Source organism: Canis lupus, chromosome 1 (assembly GCF_003254725.2).
Source record: "Canis lupus dingo isolate Sandy chromosome 1, ASM325472v2, whole genome shotgun sequence".
NCBI classification, from domain to species: domain Eukaryota; kingdom Metazoa; phylum Chordata; class Mammalia; order Carnivora; family Canidae; genus Canis; species Canis lupus.
Window position 1 is genome coordinate 113,207,369 of NC_064243.1, and position 20,992 is coordinate 113,228,360.

Sequence of the window (20,992 nt, forward strand, 5' to 3'; positions counted from 1 at the left end):
TTTTGAGAGAGAGAGAGCGCGAGCGTGAGGGGGGCAGATGAAGAAGCAGAATCTCAAGCAGGGGGAGCCTGGGTGGCTCGGTCAGGTAAGCATCCAACTATGGCTCAGGTCCTGATCCCAGGGTCCTGGGATCGAGCCCCGTGTTGGGTGGGCTCCCAGCTCAGCCGGGAGTCTTCTTCTCCCTCTCCCTCTGCCCCTCCCCCAGCTTATGCACATTTGCTCTTTCATGTTTTTTTTTAATATTTTTTAATTTTTTTTTATGATAATCACACAGAGAGAGAGAGGCAGAGACACAGGCAGAGGGAGAAGCAGGCTCCATGCACCGGGAGCCCGACGTGGGATTCGATCCCGGGTCTCCAGGATCGCGCCCTGGGCCAAAGGCAGGCGCCAAACCGCTGCGCCACCCAGGGATCCCTCTTTCATGTTTTTTTAAAAAATATTTTTATTTATTTATTCATGAGAGAGAGAGAGAGAGAGGCAGAGATACAGGCACAGGGAGAAGCAGGTTCCATGCAAGGAACCCGACATGGGACTTGATCCCAGGTCTCCAGGATCACGTCCTGAGCCGAAGGCGGTGCTAAATCGCTGAGCCACCCGGGCTGCTCTCCTCTTCTTCCTCTTCCTCTTCTTCTTCTTTTCTTCTTCTTCTTTTCTTTTTTTTTTAATTTTTTTAATTTATTGATGATAGTCATACAGAGAGAGAGAGAGAGGCAGAGGGAGAAGCAGGCTCCATGCACCGGGAGCCCGACGTGGGATTCGATCCGGGGTCTCCAGGATCGTGCCCTGGGCCAAAGGCAGGCGCCAAACCGCTGCGCCACCCAGGGATCCCCTTCTTTTCTTCTTCTTCTTCTTTCTTCTTCTTCTTCTTCTTCTTCTTTTCTTCTTCTTCTTCTTTCTTCTTCTTCTTCTTCTTCTTCTTTCTTCTTCTTCTTCCTTCTTTTCTTCTTTTCTTCTCCTTCTTCTTCTTCTTTTCTTCTCCTTCTTCTTCTTCTTCTCCTTCTCCTTCTTCTTCTTCTTTTCTTCTTCTTCTCCTTCTTCCTTCTTCTTCTTCTTTTCTTCTCCTTCTTTTCTTCTTCTTCTTCTTCTTCTTCTCTTCTTCTTCTTCTTCTTCTTCTTCTTCTTCTTCTTTTTTAATATTTTATTTATTTAAGAGAGAGAGAGGGACACCTGGGTGGCTCAGCAATTGAATCCAAAGCAGGCTCCATGCCCAGCTTGGAGCCCAACATGGGGCTCGATCTCACAACCCTGAGATTATGATCTGAGCCAAAATCAAGAGTCAGGTGATTGCGCCATATATTGACACAGCTGTATAAACACATTTAAAAAACAGTGTGTTTTTTAAGATACAAGTGTACTGTGTTCCGAGTCACAGTTTGTTTGTTTTTTTAATTAATTATTTATATTGTGGATTCTAGTTTTAAATTTTTGGAAAACACTGCTTAGAATTTACAAGGAATTTACCGTGGGGAACTGACCCAGATTAAAGGAGACTAAAGAGATTTGGCAAGTAGTAATAAATGCAAGGTATGATCCTGAACTGGATCTTAGATTATCTCCATGTATAAAGAACATCTCTAAGGGACATGATCAGGACAGTTGGGGAAACTGGAACACGGACTGTAGATTAGCTAATCGTCTTATACACACATTAAATTTAATTGTGCTGTGGTTCTGAAGGAGGCTGGCCTTGTTCTTCAGAGGTGTATGCTGGAGGTTTTAGGGTTTCGAGTATGTTGCCGTGCAATTTACACCTAAATGGTACAAAAAAAAATTATGGAAGGGAAGAGAGATCAAATAAGTTAACCTTGGGGAGCATAGGTTAAGAGAACATGTGCACTCAGTGTTCCATTACTACCTCTTATCTGTAAGTTTATAACATTTTTAATGAAGAAAAGTAAAAAGTAAAAAATATTTCTAACTAAAATTTAGGAACACAGAAATTTTTATCACTTACTAGAATATTAGAGCATACAGAGTACATTTCTTTTTGTGAATTACATGACCATTTACATCCCTCTTGACCAACTCACAAGTTCTTCACAGTTTGCAAAGTATTTCTCTTAACATCATCTATTTGAATTTGTAAAGGATTTTCCCATCCACAAAGCAGATTATGAAATGAAGTTAACAGAGGGCCTGAGCAAGTATATGATGTTTTCTTGTTTACGAAAGAACACGTTGGGTCCACAGTTAGTTCTTCACAGTGTACAGATATTCCTTTACCGTTTATAGAGACTGTTGGAATTTACAAAGATGTCATTTGCTTTAGAGTTTGCAAAGGATTTTGCTCTTTCCAAAGGAATGTGGTAATTTCTAGGTACTTTGTGATATAGGAGGCACTTTACAGCTTGCACAGGAAAGTGAGAGTTTACAGCATGTGGTATGATTTGCTGAACACACCACCCAGCATTTTGCTATAGATGCACTGATTGACAGTCTAAGGTACCACGCTTGCCCTTTGACAAAGCACTCCTTCCAATTTAGGAGTGACAGAGCAGTGCACTTTCCACAAAGTTGTCCACAGAGCTTTTGTCGGATTCCAAAGCATTGAACATTCACTGCCTCAACTGATCCTGTCAGGAGGCCTGAGGAGGCGGCACAGGGGCATTTACCCCAGGCTGAGTCGAGAGACTGAGCCCAGAGAGGGGAAAGGGCTTCCTGAGGTCACACGATGAGGTGGGGACAGGTGGTTTCTTGGTTCTAACCTGTCCCGGGCTGTTCGAGCTGCCCCCAGCCAGGCCTGGCTGAGAGCCTCACTGTGTCCACCTGGAAAACGTGAGAAGCAGTGCTCAGGGGCCTCCCTATCCTCTCCGAGTCCGTTTTTACCTCATATTTGAGCAGCAGCTATGGTAAAGTGCCGACTGGAGGATGGGTGTGTATTTGTGTTTTGGCAGGGCTGGGGGGACCCTGCCTTTGGAGAGCCCACATATTGTGCTGGGTGGGGAGACCAGGTCCCACCAGAGGGCAGAGGGCAGTCCTGGAGTGGAGCAGCTGGAACAATCTGAAAAATCCCCCAGAGGAAGAAGTGTGCCAGGCTGGGTCTAGAGCGATAAGTAGCAACTGGAGGAAGGAGCGAAGCACCTGAGCTGGGAAGAATGGTGGGAAATAGAAGAGCAGATGGAATGACAGGAAGGCAGCATGATGTGGAGAGAGCAGGCCAGAGGGAGAGGCAGGTGAGGGTATTCGTTGGGGACATCGACTGGGGTCAGCGTGCCCCTTCCTAGCAGCCTGGCTTCCGCAGAGTCACTTACCATTGCTGGGGTTCGGTTTCCACATCTGCAAAATGGGGCTAATGGTCATTTCAGCCTCACTGGGTAGTTGTGAGGATCGAATGACTTAATACTTGCAAGGCACTTGGAACGATGCCTGATACATGCATGATGCACCAAACACATGTGCATCAAATTAATCAGAAAGGGAGACAGAAAGTCTCAGAAGGGAAAACAGCAGAAGCAGCGAAGAAAGCCAGACTGGGGACAGAAAGCTAGGGAGACACAGGTCAGGCAGGGGGAGGAATCTCCGAGGGCCTCCTGGGGCAGGCGCTACTGGCGTGGGGGGATGGGAGACATTTCAGGGCTCTGACTAGCCTGTTGTGAGGATAGGACACACTGGGTGAGGAAGGCAGCACTGAGAGGTGATCAAGGGGTCTGGGGGAGGGGGAGCACATGCCTAGGTGGGGTTTCTAACCACCTGTCTCCCCTATGTCTCCAGCAGAGGCAGCAGCTGCCCCAACTGCAGCTCCCGGCCCTGCGCAGCCTGGGCACGTGTCCCCGACACCGGCCACCACATCCCCTGGTGAGAAGGGTGAGGCAGGCACCCCGGTGGCCGCAGGCACCAGTGCAGCCGCCATCCCCCGACGCCATGCCCCCCTGGAACAGCTGGTTCGCCAGGGCTCCTTCCGTGGGTTCCCTGCACTCAGCCAGAAGAACTCACCTTTCAAACGGCAGCTGAGTCTCCGGCTGAACGAGCTGCCATCCACGCTGCAGCGCCGCACTGACTTCCAGGTGAAGGGCACAGGTGAGTTGTGGGCTCAGTGGGAAGGAACGTCAGGATCAATACCATACCACTGTCACCAGATAGAGAAGAGGTGGTACACACCTTGATTGATTAGCACCCTGTGCCCTGGGAAAGGAGAGGTGGAATACATCGTGGTCGATTAGCAGTGTCTGCCGGCAGCAAGGCGGAGAGAGGTAGCAGAAATCATGATCCAATCGATTAGCAATGTCTGCTATTGGTAAGGTAGAGCAGGAAGGTGGTGCAAGCCACGATCTGTTAGTAATGTCTGCTGTAGTTAGGGAAACAAGAGAGGTGACATGCATCATGACTGATGAGCAAAGTCAGCCACGGGCTCTGGGCTCCGGAGAGGAGAGAAGCTGCCTAGGTGCCATTGTTTGCTCAGGAGGAGGCCGAGACTCCAAGCGTTGGGCCTGTGGCACCATGAGATCCAGCTAGGCGAAGGAAACAGGCTCAGAGGGAGGGAGGATTGTGATGGGTTACCAGGCCGCCTAGGGCAGGAGAACAGAACGGTGGCACATGACACTGTCTCCTTACAGGGTCTGCCATGAGGAAGAAAGAGGAGCGGGGTGGCACCCCAGGTGATTAATTAGTGAAGGTTGCCATGGATAAGGGAGAAGACAGAGCAGCGGAAGTTATGTTAACCCAAGGAGAGGCTCCCAGAATTTGGCCCGTGGGGACATGAGGCGAAGAGCACACATGAGCGCAGGGGTCAGGGGTCAAGGAGCATAGTGATGGACCTGCGATGTCGCTGGCGGGCAAAGGATCAGCAGAGGCAGCACCCATCATCATTGAGTAGCCATGTCTTCCAGGGACAGTGCCAAGGACAGAGGCGGCACATCATCATCGATTAGCAGTGTCTGCCCTGGGTGCTGATGGGAGAGGCAGTGTAGCTGCCCTGTTCCCTTAGAGGGGAGATGGAATTACAAGGACCAGTGCTCTCTCCTAGCATTTGGCCGGTCAGCCATGAGGTCTGGCCAGGTGAGTGGGAAGGTGAGCAAAGAGTTTGGGGGGGTTGGGGGGAGCATCGTGTTTGATCACTAATGTCTGCCATGGACCAGAAAGGAGAGAGGTGGCATAGATCGTGATCTAAAAGCAACGTCTGTCATGGGAAAGGGGGAACATGGTACCATGTTCTGCCCAAGGGAGACAGGCAAGAGGGCTGCCTTTCCTCCCAGCTGCCAGTGAGGTCACATGGTCTGGCCCGCTCTCCCGCGTCCATATGCCAAATCAGAGACACCCACCTCTTATGGCCTCGGGAATTGGCGTGGGAGGTGTTGATCTGTGTCCAGAAGGCCGGGCTGCTCCCAAAGGTGACTGCTGAGCAGATACCAGTGCTTGTTGAAGGTGATGCACACGTGGTTCATGTCCTGCAGCGTCCCTTGGCTGTCACACACCCTCATGTCTGCTGTCCTCATGCACCCTGACATGAAGCACACCCTGGGGTTGTCACACGCCCTCCCTGAGAGGTAGCAGGCTCCCTAGCCTTGATTTGGAAGCTTCATGTGCCTGTAGCCCGTTACACACTTGCTTGGATGTGCCTTGCCACTCAGAACCTCCAGATCCATGGGTGTCATGCTCTGCCTCAGGCGCCACACACAGGAGTCACACACTCGGCGTGACTCAAAAATTACACACCCTTGGAAGTCACAGAAGCAGATGTTTCCATGAACACACACTTAGGCACGTTTCCAGATATCCCACGCAGATTTCCACACACTCACAAGCCACATACCTGGATTCACGCAAACTTGGAAGTCACCTCTGCAGATTCATGCGCACCTGCAAAAATGTTCATATGTCACTCATGGTGACTGGATTGGCTCACACTTGGGAATCACAAACCAGGTGCCACATGCCTGGCTTTTGGTCATGCTTAGATGTCACACCTATTTGGACTAATAAACAGAGTCATCATAGAATTGACTTGGAAACCACTTACCCACCCATGTGGACACCCCCACGTCACACCTGCTAAGCCCTATAGTCAGTTTCTTTCTCATGCTCACTGGAGCATCACACATGTTCCCTTGGAGATAGCCACTTGCCGAGATGTCACGCTACACTTGCATCTCTCTCTTGTTTATCTGGATGGCACTTTTGTTAATCCCAAGTGCTTGTGAGGTCTCCATACCTGCTCAGCATTTCCGGTCTTGCTGGCACAGGTGCATCTCTGCCCTCATGATGTATGCTGTTGGCCAGACCAGGTGTGGTGGACAGGGCCCCACTTCTCCGCCCCAAATAGGACAAATGATCCCCAGGCAGCACACAGCAATGTGGCCAACATCCATCCTGACCAGGCAGTGCTCTTGGCTGCACACACCCTCCTGTGTCCATATGCCAAATCGTAAGAGGGGGCCACCTGAGGGTACAGGGTCAAGGGCAGCGCCTGGGTCTCTTCGCTGACCTTCACCCTTCCCTGACTTCCCAGTGCCTGAGATGGAGCCTCCTGGGGCCAGTGACAGTGACGGCATCAATGCCCTGTGCACACAGATCAGTTCGTCTTTCGCCAGTGCTGGGGCGCCAGCGCCAGGGCCACCAGCAGCCTCAGCAGGTAAATTCAGCCCGTCTACTGCATAAGCCACCCTGCAGTGCCCCTCCTGCAGTCCCCTGCTTCACTCAGGGCTACCTCCAAGACGACCAGGAACCTTGGGATCCCACGGGCTTAGAACTATAGATCACCTAAGGGCTATGGGCCCGTCCTTGCACCCTGGAATCAGTTGAGAGCCTTGGATCATCTTAGAATCCTAGGGTCGTCTCAGAGCCAAGGGTTCATCCTAGAACCACGAGGTAACATTAGAATTATGGGGTCAACTTAGAACCACTGGATCAATATTACACCTTCCTGTCTCAGAATCATAAAATTTAGAAACCTACAGCCGTCGAATCACAGGATATTAGCCCCTCCAGATTTGGAACCATGAAACCTTGGAATCACCTTGGAGTCATGAGCTTGTCCTAGGACCCTGGAAGCACTGGGAACCGCAGCAGAAATTTAGAGCTCTTGAATCTTCGAAAGCACAACCTTAAAACCATTGAACCTCACTCCCTGTGTTCAAATCGTACACTCTGAGAAAGACCCATGCAATCTTAGAATCTTAGCCTCCCAAAGCAAATGTGGTCAAAATATCAGAAACCAAGGGTGATGTTAAAAATATTTAGTAACAGGGTGGGTACTGCCCAATGAGAAGGGAAGCCAGGCTGGTGAGGGTCAGCCTCACCTGTGCTTTTCCATCTTAGGACCTCAGAAGCTCAGAACGGTATTTTCTTAGCACTTCGGAACCATTCAGTGGTCCAGGGGGGTTAAGCCGTTTGCCCCAGAGTTGGCACAGCTGGTGAGGAGCAGAGCCGCAGACATGGCGCTTGGCCTGGCTTCATCGTCTGACCCCCACTCCAGCCTAGGGTTCTCTGCTGCAGCCCATGCACCTCAACTGCCCCTCTCTTCTCTCTAGGGACTTCTGCCTGGGGTGAGTCCTCTGTGCCCCCTGCAGCTGCCTTCCAGCCTGGGCACAAGCGGACCCCTTCAGAGGCCGAGAGGTGGCTAGAGGAGGTGTCCCAGGTGGCCAAAGCACAGCAGCAGCAGCAGCAACAGCAACAGCAGCAGCAAGCAGCTGCGGTGGCCCCCGTGGCTCCTGCCCTGCAGCCCTTCCCCGCCCCCGTGGGGCCCTTCGATGCGACACCTGCCCAGGTGGCCGTGTTCCTGCCGCCCCCACACATGCAGCCCCCATTTGTGCCCGCCTACCCGGGCCTGGGCTACCCGCCCATGCCCCGCGTGCCCGTGGTGGGCATCACGCCCTCACAGATGGTGGCCAACGCCTTCTGCTCAGCTGCCCAGCTCCAGCCCCAGCCCGCCACCCTGCTCGGGAAAGCTGGAGCCTTCCCACCACCGGCCATGCCCACTGCTCCAGGGGCCCAGGTCCGCCCGCGCCCCAATGGGGCCCCCTGGCCTCCAGAGCCGGCCCCAGCCCCGGCCCCTGAGTTGGACCCCTTTGAGGCCCAGTGGGCAGCATTAGAAGGCAAACCGGCCGTAGAGAAACCTTCCAACCCCTTCTCGGGCGACCTGCAGAAGACCTTCGAGATTGAACTGTAGCCCGAGCCGCCCTGCCCACCTCAGCATCTCCAGGTGCCCCGCACCTGGGAGTGGAGGCCCAACCTCTCCCTAGTCCCGCTCCCTGGAGCTGCGCCCCCTCAACACCCCCTCTAGCCCCTTCTTTTGACCACCCCCACACACAACCACTACAGAACCGACGTGCGCCCAGATTGCAACAGGATGGAATTCAGGGATGGACCTGGCCTGGCTAAGGGACCCATTTCACTGCCAGACTTTGGCTGGCCATGCCCTTCCCCCACTCGGCACCCCAGACACAGCGGGATGGCCACAGTCCCCTCTCCCTCCAGTGGAATGTCCTCTGTTCAAGCGACATTTCCCAGTTTCTGTTGTTGACCTTCCACCTTCCGGTGTTGGGTGGGATAGAAAAGGGATGCCTGCTTAGGGGCCCTTCTGAGCCCCATATGAGGGCCCACCCCAGGTCTGGTCATCCCCTCCCATACACAGCACAAGCAAAGGGCTTCCCTCTGCCCATCTGCTGCGTTCACTGCCAATGCTGTGCCCACCCCCGTCACCCCACTCCCCCCGCTTGGGGGCCCACATCTTCCTTGGGCCAAGGTCTCATGGGGGCGGGGGGCCAAGTTGGGGGCCCAGGAGGTGGGGAAGGGGAAGGAGATGCTCAGTTACCTCACGTCAGTGCCCGCTGGGGAGGGGTCCGGGACGAATGGGGGGCGCCTGGCGGGTACTTTTCTATCTTTTATTTCCAGATTTTTTTGTATCTAAACTTACAGATTTGTATTATACAAGGACAGCCAATAAAGGAAGACTATAATAATGCCCCTCGGAACAGCGGGATGTGTCGGGGGGGTGGGGTGCAACAGCAGAGCCCTTCCTCCCGAATCATCTAAAACGTGGGAATGGAAAGGGTCTCCCCGCACAATAACCTCTGAGTCCTAACATAGTAGCAGGGAACGCTGATCCAGCATTTGAGAGGCGGGTAGTGAAGGGGCTCCAAAACTAATCACCCTCCATTTCTAATTCTTACAGATTTCAAACCAAGGAATTAAACAACTTAAAATCTGCTTCTTGTAAGTTCAGTATTGAAATTGTATTTTTTTTTTAATTTTTTAGTTCAATACGGAAATTTTCAATAACCAGGTTTGGAATAGTAGTATCTTTGAGCTGGAAAAGTCTCGTTTGGCCGATTGCATTTTCTGTAACTGAGGCCACAGTATCCTCGGACTTGGCAGCATGTTTTTTAAGTCTCTTGTTTCTTGGGTCCCTTGATATAATCGACAGGTTATATATTTTGAAATACGTAACAGACAATTAGACATTTAATTCTTTATAGCCCTTGAAAATGAGGTGATTGGTTTTGTGAAACCCAATATCATATGCCCGGTTGATGGACTGGGAAGTTCAGCCACGTGGCCAAGGACGCACACCTGATGCGTGGGGGAGTTGGGGTGAACCACCAGCTCCTGGCCAACCTCAAGGCCAATCATTAAACCATCAGCTGCAAGGGAATAAGCTTAAGGTCCGCCCTCAAGAGTTTACAGCCCAGCAACCAGGTGTGGACCTGAACTAGGGCACCTGGGCCAGGCGGCACTTCCAGGGCACTAGGGATCCCCAGGGATGGAGCAAAGGACTCTGCTGGAAATGAGCCACACTTTGGAAACGCCATTCCTTGAGCCTAAAACACCTTTCCTGACAGCAGCTTTGCCCAGAGAGTGCTACTCCTTAATTGTCGAGCCTCGGTTCAAATATCACCTCTTCCTAGAAAGGTAGCCTCTTCCTCTTCCCACCCACCGCCATGCAATCCTTTCAAAGTCTGACCCTTCAGGCTGAGCCAGGAGCACCCCTCCCCACATGGGCCTCCTGCCCCCCTTTCCCCGGAGCTAATTCAGTCCTAGCCCTGGCCCATTCTGGGCTGTCCCTATCTGGGCCCCCACTGGACTGTGGTGAGGGGTGAGTCTCCTTCACTTCAGCGTTACAGCATAGGGTGGGCACAGCGGAGGCGACCTCAGCAATTGACTCTGCAAGCCGCGGCTAGGGAGGGAGGCATGAAGGGCCCAGCACTGGGACGGGGATGATGTGAGCTTTCAGACTGATGGGGAAACAGGCCGCGCAGCACCCAGAAAATCAGGGACAGAGTCAAAAAACCCTCTTCCCTGTGGCAGGCTCCTGCGCCCGGGGCAGTCTTCCTCCACTGCCCCCCTCCCAGCGGTCCCCAGAGATTCAGATGTTCTGGTCCCCAGGGCCCCGCAGGCCCATGATCTCCGGGCACGTCCCGCGGGCTCCTCTTGGCCCGTTTCCCCGGCCTCCCACAGCCGACGCGCCTGGCCCTTCCCGGTGCTGCCCTCTCCACGAGACCACAGATGTGGGGGTCGCCTCCCACTCCCCACTCCCCACTCCCCCGGAGCTCGGGCTCTCAGAATAGACCTTGAGATGCCGAGACGCCGGGGCAACGCCCCCGCCCTCTCCGGGAGCCGCCTCCCACCTGACGCCGCGCGCTGCATCCCCACCGTCACCAAGGTCATTTTGCGGGGATCCTCCGGCCCACGCTGGGTCGGCGCCTCCTCTCCAGGTCTGCCGGGAAAGCCCTGCCCACCCTCACAGCGGGGCCCCGCCGCGCGCCCCTGGGGGGCCCAGGCCACGTGCGATCCTCCCCGGGCTCCGCCCCTCGAGACACCTTCCCTCCAGGCACCCGGGAGGCGGTGAGGACCCTTCGGGACCGTTCCACGCCTGGTAGTGCCAAGCGCCCCCCGCCCCTGCCCCCGCGCTCTCTGGAAAGCTCCGCCCGCGCCGCAGCCGAGGGGCGCCCCGCCCCCGAGCCGGGGGACAGACCCTACCGCGCCGCGCCGGGCGGGCGGCCCGGGTCTCTGCGGAAACGTTCCCCCCCACCAGGGCACCCCCGCCCTCCACACCCCCTGCCAGAGCCCCCCTCCCCAAAGCCGCGTGGATCAGAGCGAGCGCGGGAGAGCAGCTCCCCCTTGTGGCCGTGTCCTGGGGACCGGGCCGGATCCTGGGCTCGCAGGAGAGACCTCAGGACAGATGCTAAGGCAGAAAAAGTGGGTGGGTGGATGGATGGATGGATGGATGGGTGGGTGGTTGGGTGGGTGGATGGATGAATAGGTGAATGAGTGTTAAAATGAATGGATGGATGGTTGGATGGATAGAGATGGATGGAAGAAAGAAAGAAAGAAAGAAAGAAGAAAGAAAGAAAGAAAGAAAGAAAGAAAGAAAAAGAAGACAAAAAAGAAAAAGGAAAAAGAGCAAGAAATTAGTGATGAACAACATTCTCTGGTTCAGCCCTTTGCTCCTTTAGGTAGTGCTCCCTGACTCGTCCCATCCGGATCCGGAGTCTCCTGGGCTTCCTCCATCTCATCCCTGACCACCCTGCCAGTCCCTCCCCATCCTGGCCCCTGATGTGGGAAACAGAGGCAGAAGAGAAATTATGACATTTCCTTACTCCCTACAGCACACTGACAAGTCCTTGAAACAGGCAGAGGGACATTCCTCTACTCAACTGCCTCGATGTTCACAGTTTACTACAGGCAAAAGGCAACCTAAGCCCAACCCCCGGGGATCCTGTGAGTCTACTTTAACATATAAAAATTCCTTTAGGGAACCCTGGGTGGCGCAGCGGTTTAGCGCCTGCCTTTGGCCCAGGGTGCGATCCTAGAGACCTGGGATCAAATCCCACGTCGGGCTCCTGGTGCATGGAGCCTGCTTCTCTGCCTCTCTCTCTCTCTCTCTCTCTGATCCGGTGCATGGAGCCTGCTTCTCTGCCTCTCTCTCTCTCTCTCTGTGTGTGTGTGACTATCATAAATAAATAAAAATGTAAAAAAAATAGAAATTCCTTTAAAAATTTCCTTTATCTCTACCCCCCAAGGTATAAACTGGCAATCATCCCCAAGCACATGGCCCACCGACATACATCTGAAGGGTGTCATGACTAAGGTTTTATTATACAGTAATGAGTAACCTTTTCCCAAAAATAGCTAGCCCCTCAAGGTCCTGGACAGCTTGCTTCCAAAATTCCTCAGAGAGTTATGCTGTCCCTCCCTTAACCCCCTCCCAACATGAAAGTATACAATGGGCCCCTCCTCATGACCCTGGTGCAGCTCTTTCTGCCCACAGATCCTGTCCCTATGCTTTCAGAAAATCAGCTTTTTGCACCAAAGACATCTCAAGAACTCTTTCTTGGATGTCGAACTTGAACCCTAACACCTTTTCTACATCAACTCCTGGGCTGTCACTGCCGGCCTGTGAAGGCAGACACAAGGGCCGTCTCAGTCACCACTGAGCCCCCACAATCAGGGCACAGAGTAAGGCTCCGATGACCAGCAAGGCATCTCTTAGGGAGCATTCACTTACTCCCCCAATACACATTTTGCTTTGTTTTGTTTAATAGTTTTATTGAAGTAAAATCTACGTATCATAAAATTCAGATTTTTTAAAAAAAATTTTACTTATTTATCTGAGGGAGAGGGGAGGGATGCCTGGGTGGCTCAGCAGTTGGGCCACTGCCATTGGCTCAGGGCGTGATCTCGGGGTTCCTGCATCGGGCTCCCTACTGGGAGCCTGCTTCTCCCTCTGCCTATATCTCTGCCTTCTCTCTCTGTCTCTCATGAATAAATAAAATCTTTAAAAAAATCTTTAAAAATCTTTTGAGAGAGAGAGGGAGGGAGAGAGAGAGAGAGCGCACAGAGGTAAAGGGAGGGAGAGAGAAGCCAACTCCCACTGAGCAGGAAGCTTGACACTGGGCTCTATCCCAGGACTCTGAGATCATGACCTGAGTCGAAGGCAGATGCCTGACTGAGCCACCCAGGTGTCCCAAATTCACCCATTTTAAGTGCTTTAATATTGTGGGGTTGATTTTACAGAGTTGTATAGCCATCACCACAATCCAATTTTAGAACATTTCTATCACCCTAAAAAGATTTTTTTTTTTTTAATTTATGATAGTCACAGAGAGAGAGAGAGAGAGGCAGAGACACAGGCAGAGGGAGAAGCAGGCTCCATGCACCGGGAGCCCGATGTGGGATTCGATCCCAGGTCTCCAGGATCACGCCCTGGGCCAAAGGCAGGCGCCAAACCGCTGCGCCACCCAGGGATCCCCTAAAAAGATTTTTTGGTGCCCATTGCAGTCACTTCCCATTCCCACACCCAGCCCCAGGCAACCACTGATCTACATTTCCTCATGTATGTATTCTTTTGTACATTTTACATGCATTTGCTGGATACTTCCTTCCATCAGATATTAGGTGCTGAGAATATACAATGACCCACACAGGCTCTGCCCTCAGGGAAGTCAAAGTCTGGCTAGGGCAATGGCTAATGGTAAAATATGTTCACTTGCTCAGTCATTCATTCAAAAGTATTTGATGTTTATTGAGTGGCTTCCATGTGCCAGGTACTGCCTGAGGATCTAGGGATAGAGCAGTGGGGGTGGGGGGATGCAAAAATCCTGCTCTGCTGGAGTTGATATTTTAATGAGAGGATAAAAAGAAAGAAATAGGGCAGCCCAAGTGGCTTATTTATTTATTTATTTATTTAAGATTTATTTATTTATTCATGAGAGACAGAGAGAGAGCGAGGCAGACACAGGCAGAGGCAGAAGCAGACTCCTCGAAGGGAAACCGATGCAGGACTCTATCCCAGATCCTGGGATCACACTCTGAGTCAAAGGCGAAGGCAGACACTCAACTGCTGAGCCACCCAGGTGTCCCAAATTGTACACTTTAAATTTTTTTTTTTTTATTTGAGACACACAGAGAGAGAGATAGAGAGAGGCAGAGACACAGGGAGAGGGAGAAGCAGGCCCCATGCAGGGAGCCCGACGCGGGACTCGATCCCGGGTCTCCAGGATCACACCCTGGGCTGCATGTGGCGCTAAACCACTGCGCTACCGGGGCTGCCCCCAAATTGTACACTTTAATGAGTTAGTTTAATTGTAGCTCAAAAGCCATTAAAAAGTGGGGGGAGGGCAGCCTGGGTGGCTCAGCAGTTTAGTGCCGCCTTCAGCCCAGGGCGTGATCCTGGAGACCCAGGATCAAGTCCCATGTCGGGCTCCCTGCATGGAGCCTGCTTCTCCCTGTCTGTGTCTCTGCCTCTCTGTGTGTCTCTCATGAATAAATAAATAAATAAAATCTTTAAAAAAAGAAAGAAAGAAACAAGAAGATGTGTGAAACAATAGCTAGTTAAGTGTTATAAAGAGAAATAAACCAGTGGAAGGGATAGAAAGTGATGGGGTGAGGGGTGCCTGGGTGGCTCAGTTGGTTAAGTGTTGGATTCTTGATTTTGGCTCAGGCTATGAGCTCAGGGTCCTGATCCAGCTGCCTTGGCTTCCATGCTCTGCACAGGGTCTGCTTAAGACTCCATCTCCGGGCAGCCCGGGTGGCTCAGCAGTTTAGTGCCTTCAGCCCAGGGCCTGATCCTGGAGACCCGGGATCCAGTCCCATGTCAGGCTCCCTGCAGGGAGCCTGCTTCTCCCTCTGTCTGTGTCTCTGCCTCTCTCTCTATCTCTCTCATGAATAAATAAATAAAATCTTTAAAAAAAAAAAGACTCCCTCTCCCACTCCTTCTCCCTCTCCCACACTGAGCTCTTGCACTCACTCTTTAAAATAAATAAATCTTTAAAAAAAAAAGTGATGGGGTGTAATTTTAGACAAGGTGTTCAGGGAGCATGTCTCTGAGAAGTAAACATTTGATAAGTGACCTGACCTATTTTATAATAAAGTGTTGAAAAACTCACGTAATTTCTTGAATACTGTGCTGAAAGTGAAAAATAGATGGTTATTTGAGTACATAGTGGTTAAAAGTGAGTCAGTTTTTTACTCTCATGATCATGGGGCTGACTGGGCACTTCACTATCACTGCCCAGCATAAAGACAGCATCCTGTACCACATATAAACAAATCCAGAAAAAGATCAAAATTCAAAATTTGAAGTATTGTCTCTATTGAATGCATATTACTTTTGTACCATTGAAAAATAAAAAAAATGGGATCCCTGGGGTGGCCAAGTGGTTTAGCGCCTGCCTTTGGCCCAGGGCGTGATCCTGGAGACCCGGGATCGAATCCCACGTCGGGCTCCTGGTGCATGGAGCCTGCTTCTCCCTCTGCCTATGTCTCTGCCTCTCTCTCTCTCTCTCTGTGTGACTATCATAAATAAATAAAAACTAAAGAAAAAAATTTTTCAAAAAAATCGTAATTTGGGGACTGTTTCAAGTTTAGATACTTTCCCACCACATCCACTCCCCAGTTCTGTTTGTACGTAAAAGACCCCCTCCAGACCACAGATAACTGGGCCAAAGGGATACCATCCAAAGGGGCACTTTTGTCATTGGGGTAGCACTGTCCCCACATGCTGCAGCACATTCAGCATTCCTAGCCATCCCAGAGTTTGCTTCAGGGTCCCCTGGGGAGGACCCTGAGACATTATGATTGCAGAGTTAAAACTATCTCCATAATATTAATATGGTTTTTTTGCTTATTTCACTCATGGAATGTGTGCTTGTGGGTTCCTGTATTTTATTTATTTATTTATAAGTAGGATTTCATTTTCTTTAAGGCTTTATTTATTTAAGAGAGAGAGAGGGCAGCCCCAGTGGCCCAGCAGTTTAGCACCTGCCTTTGGCCCAGGGCATGAATCTGAGGCCCCAGGATCATGTCCCGCATGGGGCTCCCTGCATGGAGCCTGCTTCTCCCTCTGCCTGGGTCTCTGCCTCTCTGTGTGTGTGTGTGTCTCATGAATAAATAAATAAAATCTAAGAAAGAAAAGAAAGAAAGAAAAGAAAAGAAAAGAAAGAAAGAAAGAAGAAAGAAAGAAAGAAAGAAAGAAAGAAAGAAAGAAAGCTTTCTCTTTAAAAAAAAAAAAGAGAGAGAGAGAGAGCATGAATGGTGGGGAGGAGCAGAGGGAGGGGGAGAGAGGCGTAGACTCCCTGTCCAGCAGGGACCCTAAGCCGAAAGCAGATGCTTAACTGACAGCCACCCAGGTGCCCCTATTTTTATTAATCTATTTTTTTTAAGTAATCTCTATACTCAATATGGGGCTTGAACTCATGAGCCCAAGATCAAGAGTTCCATGCTCTACCAACTGAGCCAGCCGGGTGCCCACACCAGGTTCTTATATTTTAAAATTATCTGTTTGGGGACGCCTGGGTTGAGTGTCTGCCACTCAGAGAAATAAAATTCTCTGTTTTTTAGTTCTAATATAGTAAATATCAGTAGTTGTAGCCCACATAAATAAAAGCTCTTTGGTGTCCTCAATACTTTTAAGAAAAGGATCCTGAGATGAGAAACTTCCAGAACACCTGCCCACAGCAAACCTTTACCAAGTCACTGTGACAGTCACCAAAGGATCCTACAAATTTCCAAATGTTGCCCAGCCAATGCCCTGGGTGCATATCACAACCATCAGCAGCAGAAAATCAACTGCAGTCTCTGTCCTTTTTCTCTTACTTCTGTAAAAGGATGTTGGGGATCCCTGGGTGGCGCAGCGGTTTAGCGCCTGCCTTTGGCCCAGGGCGTGATCCTGGAGACCCGGGATCGAATCCCACGTCGGGCTCCTGGTGCATGGAGCCTGCTTCTCCCTCTGCCTATGTCTCTGCCTCTCTCTCTGTGTGACTATCATAAATAAATAAAAATTTAAAAAAATAAATAAAAAGGTAACTTTCCTTTAAAAAAAAAAAAAAAAAAAAAGGATGTTGAATTGGATTTTTCCAGGACTGCCAAATTGCTACTAACCCCCAAAGCTGGAGGCCCCAAAGTGGCTAACTACCCCATAGCTTAAGTTCAAGGTCTCCACAATTGGAACCAGCCACCTGCCCAAAGAATTCACTGAAAGGTCACAAGGCTGACCAACTTCCAGCAACCCCCACTTCCCGCTAAAAAAGATGAAGCAGAGTAAGGAAGTGCCAGCCTGTTTGGAAGGAAAGGAAAGGAAAACAGTTCCCTACAGTTAACAAGATCTTTCTCTCTTTTGTGGACTCTGAATCAGGTTTCAGCAGAAACTTTTTGGGTTGTTTTTCCCTCAAATATTTGTTATGAAAAAGTTTAGGGGCGCCTGGGTGGCTCAGTCAGTTAAGCTGCTGACTCTTGGTTTTGGCTCAGGTCATGATCTCAGGGTCGTGGGATCAAGCCCTGCTTCAGGCTCCATGCTTGGTAAGAAGTCTGCTGGAGATTCTCTTTCTCTCTCCCTCTGCCCCTGCTCCTCTCTCTAAAATAAATACATATATTTTTAAAAAATTTAAATCTATGGAAAAGTTGAGAGAATACAAACTCCCTCATATCCTCTACCTAGAGTCAGCAGTTGCTAACATTGCATGCTATTTGTTTCCACCCTCTCTCAGTAAATACCCACACATGCTCACATATGTGATCTTTGCTGAACCATCCTGAGTCTTGGCTCCTAAAACTTTATGTATTTTCTTTCAGATATTCTCTAAGAATAAGGGTATTTGCTCACAGAATGAGAATACCATTATCACACCTAAAAACCTGAGCAATCATTCCATACAAAGATATAGTATCCCAGCTTCTGTTTTAAAATGAATGAAAATGAGGGATCCCTGGGTGGCTCAGGGGTTTAGCACCTGTCTTCGGCCCAGGGCGTGATCCTGGAGTCTCAGGATGGAGTCCCACGTCAGGCTCCCTGAATGGAGCCTGCTTCTCCCTCTGTCTGTGTCTCTGCCTCTCTCTCTGTGTGTGTCTCGCATGAATAAATAAATAAAATCTTTAAAAAATATAATAAAGTAAATAAAAATGAAATAAAACCGACTGATAAAGACAAATACCATATGATTTCACTCATGTGGAATATAAAAAGCAAAACGAACAAACAAAAAGTAGAAACAAAGAACAGACTGATGGGGAAAAACAGAGGGGAGGAGGGTGGAGGAATGGGCAAATGGGTGAAGGGGAGTGGAAGATACAGACTTCCAGTTAGGGAGTGAAAAAGTCACAGGAGATAAAAGATATAGCATTGGGGATATAGCCAATGATACTGTAATAGCATTGTATGGTGACAGATGGTAGCTACACTTGTGGTCAGCATAGTACAACATACACAGATGCTGAATCACTGTGTTGTGTACCTGAAATTAGTGGAACATTGTGTGTCAACCATACTCAAGAAAAAATGTAATAAAAAAAAGGAATAAGGGACTCCTGGGTGGCTCAGCAGTTGATCATCTGCTTCAGCTCAGGTTGTGATCTTAGAGTTCTGGGATGGAGTCCCACATCAGGCTCCCTGAGGGGGGCCTGCTTCTCCCTCTGCCTGTGGTTCTCATGAATAAATAAATAAAATCTTATTTAAAAAAAGTCTACAGCCTTTAACCAACAGGGAAGAAAGAAATTAACATAGAGTTCAGGTGGGGATAGTAGCTAAATAACAAAAGGAAACTGTCATGTTTTGATTCTAAGGAATTCAAACTTCTCAATAGGGATGCCTGTGTGGCTCAGTGGTTGAGTGTCTGCCTTTGGCTCAGGTCGTGATTCTGGGGTCCTGGAATCAAGTTCCGCATTGGGTTCCCCACAGGGTGTTTGCTTCTGTCTCTACCTCTCTCTGTATCTCTCATGAATAAATAAAACCTTAGAAAAGAAAAAAAGAAACTTCTCAGTAAACTATTTCCATTCAGAATCGGGAAGTGGAGGCCATGACCTCGGTGGATGGTACTGGGCACTGGTTGTACACAAGTGGGTTTTAAGTTTGTACCAAGATAGCCAAACTGCAATGTCCAGATATGGCTGTAACAAGGTTTCCCATCACGCACATTTTCCGAGAGCCCCAACAGGCCTCTCGTTGAGAGGTGAGGCTTGTGTGCTCTTTGGAAGCTGCTTCTGATTCTTTTGTGAAACACTCACGGTGGATGGCCTGAGCTGCTGGGTCAGACAGAAATCCAACTGCCCTGAGGCCACTGCCATGTGAGGAAGCCCAACTCAGTGCAGGTGGAGAGACCACGTGGAGCAGCCCTGAAACAACACGGGAGAGAGAGCTGCGCACCGGGCCCCCAGCTGCTTCTCTGTCCCAGCTTCAGCCACCAACTGATTGCAACCACATGAGATCCCAAGCCAGAACTGCCCAGCTGGATCCTTCCCCAAACTCTGACCACAGACATGGTGAGAGATAATAGGCTATTGTTTTAAGCCACTATGTTTTGGAGTGATTTGTTACCCAGCAATAGTAACTAGAAAGGGTGGAGTGCAGAAAATAAGCAGCTTGCGGAGAATTGCAGCCTCCAGCGCTGGGGATGATCATATAATGACAGCAACAGCAGATAACACGAAAGTGCTTTCTGTGTCTGGGCACCATTTTAAGTGCTTGGCATTAACTAGCTAATTTAACCTGCACAGCAACCCTAGGAGGAGAGCGTCATAATTACCCCCGTTTTACAGACGGGAAACGTGGCAGGGAAGACAACTGGAATTGGCTAAAAAAAACAACGGAATTTGAACCCAGGCCGTAGCTGCAGCAGCCGGCGTTGACCACTCACCTTGCCAATGAGGAGCATGTGACGTGGCTCAGCCATTCTGGGCAGTCGGCTCCCCGCCTCTCCCAGGCCACGGTGATTGGCTCGGAGGTGGGCATGTGACTAGACCTGGTGGGGTCATGTGACCTGGGCCAGCCAATCAGCGTCGGCCTCGTTCCTGGGGCGGGGAACTCTGAGCCAGAGGCGCACTCCTTTACCTTCGGATTTACCCCGTGACCGGAAGGCTGGTGGCCGCCATCTTGCGAGCTGCTGCATCCGAATGATGCCCATTCTGCAGCGGGCAGGAAAGGAATAGGGCCGTTGCTGACCTGGCGTAATGAACTTCAGCTGTAGCCAGCCGAGGGTGGATTTTCCAGTTACAAATCTCCCCTTCTAGCATGAGCCATTTGAGGCAGCTTTTCTGTGATGCGCATGAGACTAATCAGAATGTTTGACCAGCAGCACTCTGGGTGCATTGCTGTGCCCGACAGTGACATTTTTCTTGCTGCTTTGTGGGGGAGGCCTGGGAAGTCCTGCGGGGGACACCAGGGCAGTTGGAGTGGTCACGGTGAGGAGCATTGGCGGGCCTTGAGGCCGCGTGGTTCACCAAAACAGATATTTTAGGGACGCCCGGGTGGCTCCGTGGTCGAGCATCTGCCTTCGGCTCAGGTCACGATCCCGGGACCCTGGGATCGAGTCCCGCGTCTCTGCCTCTCTCTCTGTGTCTCTCATGAGCATATATCTTTTTAAAAATATCATAACAAATAACCTAACATCTCAACAATGTTCATAGCACAATAGTCCAGGCTGAATGTTCGCTTTACTTGCTGACTGATGCAACCTCCTTTTGACACAAGCTAGTGTGAATGGATTTCTGTTTCCTGCAAGTGGAAAAAAAAAAAAAGACATCCTTTCATGAACCTGAGTCATGACTCAAACCTTTAGGAAATAACAAATAGCAGTGAGATCTCACTTTAACCGAATGAGGTCATTTCAGCTTCGGGTCAGGCGGAAACTCTACGGAGATTTTGACTGAGCTGCCAGGGTCCGCACCCTTTGGCCCAGGAGTCCCGCTTCTGGGACGTCCGAGGATGTGGATCGGGGCATTATTTATAATGGGAGGAAATTGGAAACAGCTTCAATGTCTGGCAACGCTGCCTCGTTGAGTAAACATCGTGCAAACATTAGAAATTGTGTTTACACAAAGATGTTTTAACAGGGGAACAGCTTACGTTTTAAGAAGGGAAAAAGTAGGGCTGTATAAACAATTTGCTCACAGTTATGTAAAATACAGACACACATTTTCTTAAAGCCTGCATAAAATACAAAAGACTCAATGGAAATACATCAAAATATTAACTACAGTAGTGACGTGCGATTTGCAGGCAAAGCATCTTTGTCTTTCTAGTTTTCTGTATTTTCCAAATTTTGCTTAACAGACAACAAGCGTTTTG

The 20,992-nt window shown here is 50.2% G+C and overlaps 1 protein-coding gene and 1 long non-coding RNA gene across 7 annotated transcripts in view; one reads left to right on the top strand and one right to left on the bottom strand.

Moving 5' to 3' along the window:
• Positions 1 to 8,899, top strand: part of NUMBL (NUMB like endocytic adaptor protein) — a 26,187-nt gene extending 17,288 nt beyond the window's left edge. For 2 of the 4 annotated variants that reach the window (XM_025424949.3, XM_049095047.1), the window contains exons 8-11: positions 8 to 85; positions 3,712 to 4,017; positions 6,446 to 6,568; positions 7,467 to 8,899. In XM_025424949.3, coding sequence (XP_025280734.3) covers positions 8 to 85; positions 3,712 to 4,017; positions 6,446 to 6,568; positions 7,467 to 8,104 — 1,145 coding nt within the window. In that variant the 3' untranslated portion in view covers positions 8,105 to 8,899. The remainder of the gene's footprint in view (positions 1 to 7; positions 86 to 3,711; positions 4,018 to 6,445; positions 6,569 to 7,466) is intronic. The other 2 variants (XM_025424951.3, XM_025424950.3) reach the window with 2 other exon arrangements.
• LOC112645452 (uncharacterized) overlaps positions 1 to 19,709 on the bottom strand; it is a 24,647-nt gene extending 4,938 nt beyond the window's left edge. The window contains exons 1-5 of one of the 3 annotated variants that reach the window (XR_007402728.1): positions 19,563 to 19,709; positions 5,750 to 5,796; positions 5,259 to 5,437; positions 3,934 to 4,122; positions 1,099 to 2,766 (exon numbers count right to left, since the gene is read on the bottom strand). This is a non-coding gene — a long non-coding RNA (uncharacterized LOC112645452). Of the gene's footprint in view, positions 1 to 1,098; positions 2,767 to 3,933; positions 4,123 to 5,258; positions 5,438 to 5,749; positions 5,797 to 10,562; positions 10,802 to 19,562 lie in introns of those variants that run through there. The other 2 variants (XR_007402726.1, XR_007402727.1) reach the window with 2 other exon arrangements.
• Positions 19,710 to 20,992: the final 1,283 nt, after the last annotated feature.